The sequence below is a fragment of the Dipodomys ordii genome, unplaced genomic scaffold, assembly GCF_000151885.1.
Source record: "Dipodomys ordii isolate 6190 unplaced genomic scaffold, Dord_2.0 Scaffold37, whole genome shotgun sequence".
Lineage (NCBI taxonomy): Eukaryota > Metazoa > Chordata > Mammalia > Rodentia > Heteromyidae > Dipodomys > Dipodomys ordii.
The window spans coordinates 4,384,891-4,396,436 of record NW_012267253.1 but is presented as its reverse complement, the minus strand read 5'-3'; the positions used below and the strand labels follow the sequence as shown (position 1 = coordinate 4,396,436).

At 42.0% G+C, this 11,546-nt stretch overlaps 1 protein-coding gene across 1 annotated transcript in view; it reads left to right on the top strand.

Moving 5' to 3' along the window:
- The window catches only part of Thada (thyroid adenoma associated), a 314,583-nt gene that overhangs the window by 267,803 nt on the left and 35,234 nt on the right, over positions 1–11,546 (top strand). Inside the window, exons 33-36 of the mRNA XM_013017946.1 lie at positions 228–346; positions 701–773; positions 3,738–3,891; positions 6,823–6,954. Of these exons, the coding sequence (XP_012873400.1) occupies positions 228–346; positions 701–773; positions 3,738–3,891; positions 6,823–6,954 (478 nt within the window). The remainder of the gene's footprint in view (positions 1–227; positions 347–700; positions 774–3,737; positions 3,892–6,822; positions 6,955–11,546) is intronic.

Here is an 11,546-nt window from a genome sequence, read left to right as displayed (position 1 = left end):
ATTAGAGTCTGGGAATCCAGTTCTATCACTAAGAGTCTTCAGATTTGTAATTGCTCCATCTAGCTTCAGATTCTCACAGGTTATTACCAGAAAACAAGTCAGTAGGAGCCTTTTGACAGATAGGTCCCTGTCATCTGTTAATAGTGATATTTATTTAACATCTGGAGTCTTTTCTCTGAGTATACCTTTCTCTTTTCTTTTTTTCTTCTTGGACTTGGCTCACACAGATACTGAAGATTCTTTATCACATGGACCCCAGGGAGTGGCTTCCCCAGACAGAACGCTGTGTTCATCTGACCCCAAAGGAGTTCTTGATATGGACCATGGAGATTGCTTCCAATGACAGGTTTGCCCCACTGTCCCTGTGCAGCCAGGTGGCATGTGTGATCCCATCAGTCACCATGCAGTGATCCTGCTCATAGTCCTAGCCTAGAGATCCAGGTCCTGTATTTCTTACTAAGCCTTAGCCAGGAGCTGTTTTCAACTCCATCTTTTCCTAAGGAAAAGATAACTTCAGAGTTACACATTAAAAAACAAATGTAATTACTTCTGGAGACATTTGTATAACCAAAATGTAAATTTTTCATCTCCACATAGGTTATATATTGCCTACAAAAAATTATATGTATGTCCAATATATTTGATTTGATTTGTTTGATTTATACATTTGATTTTGATCCTTCCCCCCTCCCCCCCCCAGATCTGAAATCCAGGGTGTGTCTCTGAGACTTGCTTCCAGAGTGATTGCCTACCAGCTGCAGACACATGAGGAGGTAAGGCTAGTTCTGTGCCTTCCCTGAGACTGGGGGTGGTTTGTGTTCTTTTCCCAGAAGGTGTCAGTTTTCCCAACAAGCACAATTGCTGTGACTTGTTTGCATGGCCTCTATTAAACAATTGCTCTGTGTTGAGTTTTCACAGGACGAACTTGAGAAGACTGAGTACCACATTTCTTTTCTCTTGTGCATTTTCAGTTAGAATCCATGACAATGATACAACTTCTCCATCAACACTCATATACCCATTGTTTTCTTCCCATTTGTGTAGCTAGATCCTACTTGAAATAGGAAAAAGCAAATTAATGCCAAGAATATTAAAGCTGGTAAGTTCAGAGTGCCAGAGGCTGGCTTGAGAGAAAACCAAAGGGTGAGCATTAACCAGCTAGAAGCTATTTCCTGGATCTGTCATTCAAAGTCAGGCTAGTAGGACAGAATCAATAGGAAATAAAATAATAATAATAACAATAACAATAATACCTTGTAATCCCAGGATTTAGAAAGCTAAGGCAGAAGACTGAAAGTTCTAGAGTTCTAGGACAGCCTTGGCTACATAGCAAGACTTTCCATTTAATTCCATTATCCTATAGATAGTCAGAGCAATCATTTAAACAATTAGCATATTTTGAACATTTATAGTTCACTTGGTAAATCTAATGTCATGATCATCTATCTTCTGATGCTATAACAGAGTCCTAAGACTGAGTTGTTTATTTTAAAGACAAATTTATTTCTCATAGTTCTGGAGGCTTGGAAGTCCAAGTGCATGACCCTGACATCTGAAGATGGCCTTCACACTGCCTCATAACACAGGAGAAGGCATGTGGGGAGGAGGGAGAACACCAGAAGAACTCACTTTTATAGCAGAGCCACTCCTGTGGTGACTCACCCACTCTGGAGATAACTGCATTTATCCATCCAAATCATTAGAGTTCCACCCTAGTGACCTCATCACCTCTCAGGGGTCTCATCTTCCATATAAATGCTGTCATGGCAGCAATTAAATTTTAGCATGACTTTTGGAGAAAATGTTCAGACCAAAACAGGAAGTTCTAGAGAATGACAATTGCCTTTCTAGGAAAAAAAAATGGCAGTATAAAAGAAACAATCCAAATGTCAATCAACTCAGAATGGAAAATTATTTGGCTATAAAAGGGAATAGAATGGGGCTGGGAAGGTGGCTCAGTAGTAGAGTGTGCCTTGCATGCACAAGGCCCTGGGTTCAATTGCTCAGTACCACATAAGCAGAAAAAGCCATAAATGGCACTGTGGCTCAAGTGGTAGAATGCTAGCCTTGAGCTGAAGAGCTGAGGGACAGCACCCAGGCCCAGCGTCAGGCCCCACGACCAACAAAAAAAAATTGGGGGGGGGTGAGGGGAATAGAAGCTGTATTTTAACTGTAGCTACTTTGAGGGGCTAAGATCTAGAGAATCATGCTTTTGAGTCCAGCCTGGCAAAAAGTAAGACCCTATCTCAATAAAAATGTTAGACATATTATTATATAGTCTTCATCCCAGCTATGACAGAGGGTAAATAGGAGAGTCATGCTCCAGGCCAATCTGGGCTTTATCTTAAAAGTAACCAGAGTAAAAAGGGCTGGAAGCATAGATAAAGTGGTAGAGTGCCTGCCAAGCAAGTACCAGGCTCAGAGTGCAAACCTTAGTCACAGGGAAGGAAAAAAAAATGAGTAGATTGCTGGTATTTCCCCTAGCATGGATGAACCAGGTGAAAGAAGCCAGTTATAAAAAGACCATATGATTCTATTTACCTGCAATGCCCAGAATTAGACAAATCCAGAAGTAAGATTAGTAGTTGTTTAGAGCTAAAAGGATGAACAGGTAGAGGGGTGATAGCTAAAGAATGCAAGTTTCTCTTTGTGATGATGAAATGGTCTAAAATTTACTGAAAAGATGTTTGCTGTGATTTGAACATTTCACAACTATATGCATGTATCAAAACATCACATGGTAAATAATAAATACATATTTTTTAAATTTTTAAATAATTCTTATTGAGATTGATTACATAAATTTCAGAAATTTCATAGTATTGTGAGACAGTGATAAAGTCACAAACACATTTTAATCTTCACAAGGCAAATTGTCATTATCACAGTCTATAATGTTTGTGAATTTTATGAGCTTTGACAATACAACTATTTCTTCCACATCAGGTGATATGTACAGTTTTTGCTTAGTGTAAGCTGTTCCCTCTATCCCTCTCATTCCCTCCTTCCCATCACTGCCCTTGAGTTGCTTAGTTTGTTTTCATCAATGTCCAGTACAGCTGATGGGCCCCCTCTGTTGTATATTTTCCCGTTTCCCTCTTATTCTGTATCCTCCATCTTCCTCCTAGCTTCTCTCAGATGTGCACATATATATATGATATATATATATATCATATATATATATCTCATATATCATATATGTTGTCAAGAACATGGGGTCATCTAGAAATAATACTACAAGCTGGGCACCGTGGCTCATGCCTGTAATCCTAGCTACTCGGGAGGCTGAGTGAGACCTGAGGATTGCAGTTCAAAGCCAGCCCAAGCATGAAAGTACATGAGACTTTTGTCTCCAATTAACCACCAGAAGTAGCACTGTGGTAGAGTGCTAGCCTTAAGCTGAAGAGCTGAGGGACAGCGCTCAGACCCAGAGTTCAAGCCCCATGACCAACCAAGAAAGAAAGAGAGGGGGGGAGGGAGGGAGGGAAGGAAGGAAGGAAGGAAGGATATGACAATTTGGGTGGAGGTCCTTTGTTTCTTGAGTGCTGTTTACTTTGTCGTATCTCCTTGCATTTTGGATTTAATATCCACATATCAGGGATACTATGTGCCATTTGTCTCTCTGCTCTTGGCTTACCTCACTCAAAATGGTTTGTTCTAGTCCCATCCATTTTCCTGCAAATGCCATATTTTGTCCTTTCTAATGGCTATATCTAATATATAATTTGTGCTTTCAGAACAAGGACTTGCTAGCCCCTGAGCTGAAACAGTGGATACAGCTGGTTGTCTTGTCCTGTGAAGACCCTCTTCCCACTGAGTCTAGGCTGGCTGCTGCTGAAGTCCTCACCAGCACCACACCATTGTTCCTCACCAACCCCCAGCCAATTCTGGGTAAGTGTGGTGGTGGTGGTGGTGGTGGTGGTAGTGGTGTGTGTGTGTGTGCGTGTGCGTGTACATGTGCGCGTGTGCGCGTGCGTGTGTGTGTGTGTGTAGAAGGCACCAAATATGGTGTGTGTGTGTACGTGTAGAAGGCACCAAAACTTGATAAAAGCACATGACAGCACATACCCTACCTCTAACCTTTCTTGTATCATCTAACCTCTTCGTTCATACTCCATTTATTCTTACCAGCAACTTCTTAGCTTCTTTTCCTTCAGTCATATCTTCTAAGCCTTTATTTCAAAAGCTTCCAGAGAGCCTCTGTGATTGTCTTAACATAAGAATCTGGTCATTTTGGTTCCCTGCAAAAACTATTGAGTGAATGCATTGCCTTTAGGATGAAATGTAAATGTTCTTTAATGTGGCTCTTGAGCCCTTCCCTTCCATCACTTGCTTACCCTCCTGCCTCTTCGTCTACCACTCTCCACTTATAAACAAACCTCTGCTTCACTAACTTTTGTCTTTTAAGACTCAGCCCAACTATCCCTTCTATCAGGAAGCCTGCTTCAGTAGTCTACATGAAAAGTGAATGGGCCAGTGTAAGCTGTCACAGAAGGAAGTAGAGAGGGCTGCTCAAAAGAACTGAGGAGTAGAGCCCTCACCCCAGACTTAGTGATGCTGAGGTTCAGGGAGATGTTATAATGACGTCTGGACTTCTGGCCATAGTCACTAGAAGGTGACTGCACTGAACTTGGCTTCAGTACAGTGTCAAAAGGTTATATAGCTCTTAACTGATTTCTAGCCATGTCCTCCACCTCCATGGACTACTGCTACTGAAGAAGACTAAGCTTGAGGAGATCCTCAGAATTTGAAAGAGGGAGCATTAATTTTAAAATTAGGTTGTCTTGGATTTTATTTTAGTGTTTAACATAGGGTTTAATAAGAGCAAAGCCTGGGACCTGAAACCATGCTTCAGTCCTGCCCCTGTCTTCTCATGCTGTGTTTTGTCCTGTCTTATGGTGCTTTGTTTGGTTCCCTTTTCATCTGTTAGTAGAATTCTGATTTTTCTTACTGCTTCCAAGTACAACCATCAAGAATGAAACATGATCCCTGCTCCCAAGAGCTCTCAGTATAGTTTTAGAGGCACATTTCCAGAATAAAAGAAGGAATTGTTTTCAGATAGTAAGATTCATATTTTAGGAATTCAGACGGATGACATATCTCTTAATCTCTCTGGGAAATGAGTTTGCTTTCCTTTCACTTCTTTCTTTTTAGGGACATGCAGGCATTTTTTCTTATAAAGGCAGATTGAGAGGGAACCTTCAGTGATTATAGTTTAATCATTAGACCTACAGGAATAAGAGCAAAGTCTTATAAACTTTAGTCAAGCAGGTGTGGTGGCACACTTACAGTCCCAACTTTTCAAGAAACTAAGATAGGAAGATCTCCTGAGTCCAATAGTTCAAGACAACCCTGGGCAACATTCATGACCCAACATTCTCAAAACCCAAGGCAAAGAGTGTGAAAGCTTCTCCAGTAAAGTTCATCTATACTTTCTGATTAACTTGGCTACTTTAACCCTAGCTCGTTGCAACAGGCACGATGTATGTGGAATAGCTTGGAGCTCTTCCATGGAATAAAGTGATAGGGAAATCATAGCATTATAGCGATGAGGAAGAAGATGAGTGGTGGCTAATAGCCACTATGAACATGAAAAATTGTACTACCAAGGGAAGAAATTTAGAAGTATAAATGACTATGTTAGAAAAATGTTAAGAGAGAAAAAGTGTGAGATCCTAGAAAACGAAAAGGAAGGATTCTGAAAGTGAGTAAAATTGAAATCCAGATCTAAAACAAAAAGAAGAGAAGAAAGCTCCAAGTGAAGCCATGTCTGCTCTTGGCTTGACAGAAGCACCAGTGACTCTGATAGCAAGTCGTCTGGGGACTTCTCTGAAGGAGAGATGGACAAAAGGCAGGTGCAAGAACAGGATTGCTTTCCTGTGAAAGGGATGCTGGTGGTAGTCTGCCATAGCTCTCCATTGAGATCCTCCACAGGCTTCATCCCACCCTGCCTCTATGAAAGGTACAATTCTGCCTATCTCTACCTACTTGATGAAATTGTGTTCATAAGTCAGGCCACTCAGTTTCTTGCCTATGCTCTGGATACTTCATTTCTACTGCTTAGAAGTAAATACTGACTTTGCCTATCTGTCTGTGCAGAGCAGCACCTAGCATAGGCTATCAAGGTCCGTGCCTGGGGGTAATGACAGCAGAAAAAAGACCTCACAGACATATGACATAGGCCTTCCTCTTTTTTTATTCTTAGCCTGAAGCATAATCTGCCTCAGTCTGCCTCTCTCCTCCCTCTGTGTGCGTGCGTGCGTGCATGTGTGCGTGTGCGTGCGTGTGTGTGTGTGTGTGTGTGTGTAGTTATGATACTAGAGTTTGAACTAAGGGCCTTGAATATTTGCTTGGCTTTTCCTCACACATCAGATAGCACTCTACCACTTGAGCCACATCTTCAATTCAGCAAAGTGCTCTTAATGCATAAATTTCATTCTTGGTAACCATGACAGTGAGCTGAGAATCCTCATGTCTGAGCTAGCCCCAAGACCTTCGTGAGTCAGACAGTACCTTCTTGGGGACTTGCCTATAACTAATTACCTATACCTGGTTACCTCCTTTGCCCGTTCCCAAAATAGATGTTTCCAATCCTACCCCAAGTCTTCCCTATTCCAACAGTGAGCTGATGGTCCAGTCTTTTTGCAGTACCTAGGAAAGGAATGGCCTTCATACATTCAGTGTTATAGTCTTTTCCACCATGGAGTTAGAACAGTATTTTTCAGGTACAAATACTGAGATTTGTATGGAAACTTGTATTTGAAATTTGTACCTGCCTGTGGATTGCATTCTAGATGACTTGTTTATTTTTGGTTTTCCCAGAGTTGCAAGACACGCTTGCTCTCTGGAGGTGTGTTCTCACCCTCCTGCAGAGTGAAGAGCAAGCAGTCAGAGATACAGCGACAGAAACAATAACAACAGCCATGTCACAAAAAAATACCTACCAATCAACAGGTACTTTGTTCTATCCTTTTGCATTGCCTTCTTGCTCTAATATAGGGGCTTCAGAATTTTCTTATAAGCTTCCACAGAGTGAATATTTTAGATTGTCCATTCAGTGTCTGCCTCAACTCTGCCATTTTATAGGGAAAGCAACTAGAAGCAATAGATAAGTAAATGGGCATAACTATGTTTCAGTAAAATTTTATTTTACCAATGTTGGTCTACTGGCCATAGTCTGCTGATACCCACTTAGTACATCCTACAGAAAACTGATTTTCAAAAGTAGAAATTTAATCAACAGCATTTGGTCTTTTCATCTGTTTTAAATAAGGCCAACCACAGGTTTTACCTCTGTGGTTACATAACCCAGGAATCACAGATACATCAGTTTGTTCCTATGTAATTTTTTATGTATGATAGAAATATAAGTATGCGTAAGTTAAGTTTCTCCTCTCTGTGCCTCTGCTACTTACTTGGTAATGACATTAACTAGTCAGGAGTGGGTAAAAAGAAGAGCAGCCTAGATGGGTAGTGCTGAGCTCCGATTCATAATATGAGCTCTTAGGACCCTGGCCCAGGAGGTTTTCTTTGTGGTATGAAAGCAAAAGGAACCTGTCCTGAGGGTAGAAAATGGGCTGCTGGCTGAAAGGGACAGGAAGCTCCACCTCTGGACGAGGGACTCTGGGAAAGTGACATCTTTAGAAGTCTCGGTGTTCTTGTGGTTAGGCCTAGGTGTCCAGAAAGATCTCTGGACCTGTCATCCTGATAGGAAACAAGAATGGCATTAAGGCAGAGGTCATAATTAAGCAAAAACATTTTCCTTAGTTGGGTGCCTGTGGCTCACACTTGGAATCTTAGCTACTTAGGAGGCAGAGATCTGAGGACCACAGTTCCAAGCCAGCCCAGGCAGGAATGTCTGCATGACTCTTATCTCAAATTAACCACAAAAAAACCAAAGTAGAGGGCTGGGAAGGTGGCTCAGTGGTTAAGGGCTTGCCTTGCATGCCTGAGGCCCTGAGTTCAATTCCTCAGCACCACATAAGCAAAAACAAAAAAGCCGGAAGTGGCCCTGTGGCTCAGGGACAGCACCCAGGCCCAGAGTTCAGGCCCCACGACTGGACCCAAAAAAAAAAAAAAAAACCAAAGTAGAACTGTGGCCTAAAGCACAAAACTCAGGAACAGTGCCCAGTCCCAGAGTTCAAGCCCCAGGACTGGACACTTTCCCCCCCAAAAAAAATTTTTTTAGCCAAATTCTTGTAATTCAAAGACCTCAGCAACATCATGTCACCACGCATGGAGTCAAGTGTTAGCTATAGCTTAATTAATAATGTGTAGAGCCACCATAATACAACTTGATTTTATTAAGACTAGAAAACAAACAAACAAAGAATAGACCAGAATACATATTTTCTGCTTTAGAATAAGAGATATCAAAGAGCTAACAATCACACCCTGCTTTTTAGCTTTAGATGGTATAGTTGATTTAGGTAGCTGATTCTCCTGGACATATTATTTTAGCATCTCTCAAGACTCCAGAGCAGCTGACAGTAACTTACCCATTTCATCATATATAAGGATTTTACAGCAGGCACTGTGATAATTTTTTCTCTGGTGTTCCAAATCAGTTATTGCTATTGAATCTTGAATCGCATTTTAAATGTTTATTTTAGGCCCCAAATCAGAGGCTTAATAAATGCCACTGTAAAATAATGCGTTTATGTGCTGTGAATATATGATGTTTTCTTTGAGAAGTCAAAATTAAATGGAAAAAGTTAATTTTTACTATTCCTCTAAAGAAAAAGAAAACCACTTGTTGTAGGTGCTTCTTGTGTATAAACATGGGCTGGGTTCAAACAGAATGCCTGAGGATATTCTCATTCTGGGAAAGGTCTGAAGAGTACAGTTTCCCACAGGAAGGAGTAAAGGAAGGAATAAAGGTAACACAACAAGAGCAGGACATTTGACATAGAGGGAGAAGCCAGAACTAAGGCCTGGAGTTGATGGGATACTTGAGCAACAGCCAATGGAAATGTATAATCAGGCAAGGAGAGGAACAGGATATCTACCCAGAAAAGCAAGAATGACTGAACAGCAGACCAGTGACCTCATCTGCCAATGGAAGCTGAAGAGAGTTTTCTTTATTTATTTATATTTTTCAGACATGGACTTGAACTTAGCGCCTGGCACTGTCCTGAGCTCTTTTTGCTCAAGGCTAGCACTCTACTTTGAGCCAGAGTGCCACTTCTAGTTTTCTGGAAGTTAATTGGAGATTAGAGTCTCATAGACTTTCCTGCCAGAGCTGGCTTTGAACCATGATCCTCAGATCTCAGCCTCCTTAGTAGCTAGGATTACAGGTGTAAGCCACTGGCACCTAGCTGAAGAGGGTTTTAAATAGGACAGTGTGTTACCAGACACATGTTGGAGGAGCTTTTCCCAGGCAGCTGTGTGAGATGAGCTGTGATCTGACGGCAAAACTCCTCATGAGGTGACACAATAGAGAAGAACGTTTGGATTTTTGAGAGAACAGGCAATCAACAAGACTTGTGGAGTTGCGAGGGAAAGCAAGTATGAAACGAATTCATGGTTTCAAACCTGGAAAGCATCCAGGGAAAATGCCTGGCTGTGCCTCTCATACATATGGCATTTGGGGAAGTGAAATACTGGGAACTGGGAAAGGTACTTGGGCCATAGGCATTACAATCCAGGACAAAGTATTCTTTAGACCGTGGAGAGGTCAGCAATGGAAATGGTGAGGGCAAAGGAGAACCTTTATATGTGGTGGGAACAGAATGAAATGTCCAGGCTCCATCCTGCTGTCTCCAGAACACAGTCCAGCTATCCTGAGTCCAGGTACTCCTAGCTAGGGTAGCCATAGCCCTATCTGGCATTGGCTGGAACTTAATAGAAGGAGCAAGCATTAAATCCATGTGTTCATACATCACTGGAGCATAGCATCTGCACAGGGTTGGCTATGGTAGAGATTTGTAATATGAATTGATTAAGGTTTCTAGAAGATGAAGAGAAAATAACACTCGGGTTTTGACTTGCTCACCTTCTTGCCTGCTATAACCTCCATTGTGCTTCATCCCATTTGGGTTACCAGAAGCATGAAATTTATAGCCTGAGAATAACTGACAGCACCAGAACTTCTCAGCCCTTGCAAATAAAAAACTAAAAGAGTCTGTCCAGCAGAGCCTCCTGTCTCTGCCTCCTGCTATATATAGTCACAGATCCTGCAAGGAGGAGGAGAAATGACCTGCTTGGACTAGGGAATCCAGGAACGAAATGTGTGGCTTGAAGAGCATGTGTGGCAGGACCCCATGTGAGGCCAAACCTTTCTCCTTTCCCTGCTGATTTAGCTTCAGGTTTTAAAGTACATACTAGTTCAAGTAGGAGCTGCTTAATGCACACCACCATCCTCTCTTCCCAAGCAACCCACCTACACCTGTGTTATGTACTATATTGGACTTAATGTCCCAGTTAATTTAAGCAGGACTTGTGGGGAACAAACAAACATCTGGACACCATTTATGTTTAAATTACTGAATTTGTGAGATTCTCCAGCTAGGTGACAGTATTGTGAGTGAGAGCCAGGGCCTCTGGAAGCTGCAGAGGCATAGTAAGGAGCAGGCACCGGCGGCTTCCTGAGCCCCCTCTTTTTTTTTTTTTTGTCAGTCATGGGGCCTGAACTCTGGGCCTGGGTGCTTGCTGCCCCTCAGCTCTTCAACTCAAGGCTAGTGTTCTACCACTTGAGCCACAGCGCCACTTCCAGCTTCTGCTTATGTGGTGCTGAGGAATTGAACCCAGAGCCTTATCCATGCAAGGTAAGCACTCTACCACTGAGCCACCTTCCCAGACCCTAAGCCCCCTCTTCTTGATACAGGGTAAGAAAGAAAATACATTAGACCAGGCACCGGTGGCTCATACCTATAATCCTAGCTTCTTCAGGAGGCTGAGATCTGAGGATTACAGTTCGAGGCCAGCCTAGGCAGGAAAGTCTGTAAGACTCTTATCTCCAATTAACCACCAGAAAACCACTGAATTCTCAATAGAAACCTTATTTAAAAAAAAAAAAAGACTTAGGAAAGAAAAGAAGAAAGAAGTAAGCATGGAGTGATACGGACAATCATGCCAACCTGCAGGTCTTTTTTTTTTTTTGAGCTCTGGCACCTAGTAATTCTTCCTACAGGCCTGTGGTTTTCATCTGTAATACTAACTACTCAGAAGGATCATGGTTCAAAACTAGCTTGGACAGGAAAGTACAGGAGACTCTTTGTCTCTAATTAACTACCAAAAAAGCCAGAAGAAGAGGTATGTCTCAAGTGATGGAGTTCTAGCGTTGATCACAAAAGCTCTTCAAGCCCCAAGACCAGCGCTAAGAAAAAAAAAAAATCCTCTAAACTTGTACACATCCTGCCCCAGAAGCATGCCTGGTGGTGATGCTTGAAGTCCTACCTCCTCTATGACATCTTTATGCCCTCCAGGATCCTTTCAGGAACCACTGAGCATCTTCTCATTGTGCCATCCCATATATCTCTTACTTTCATACTCTTTTCTCATTTCTTCTTTTATGTGTGGTGATTTTCTCTCCTCAGTTATCCCAT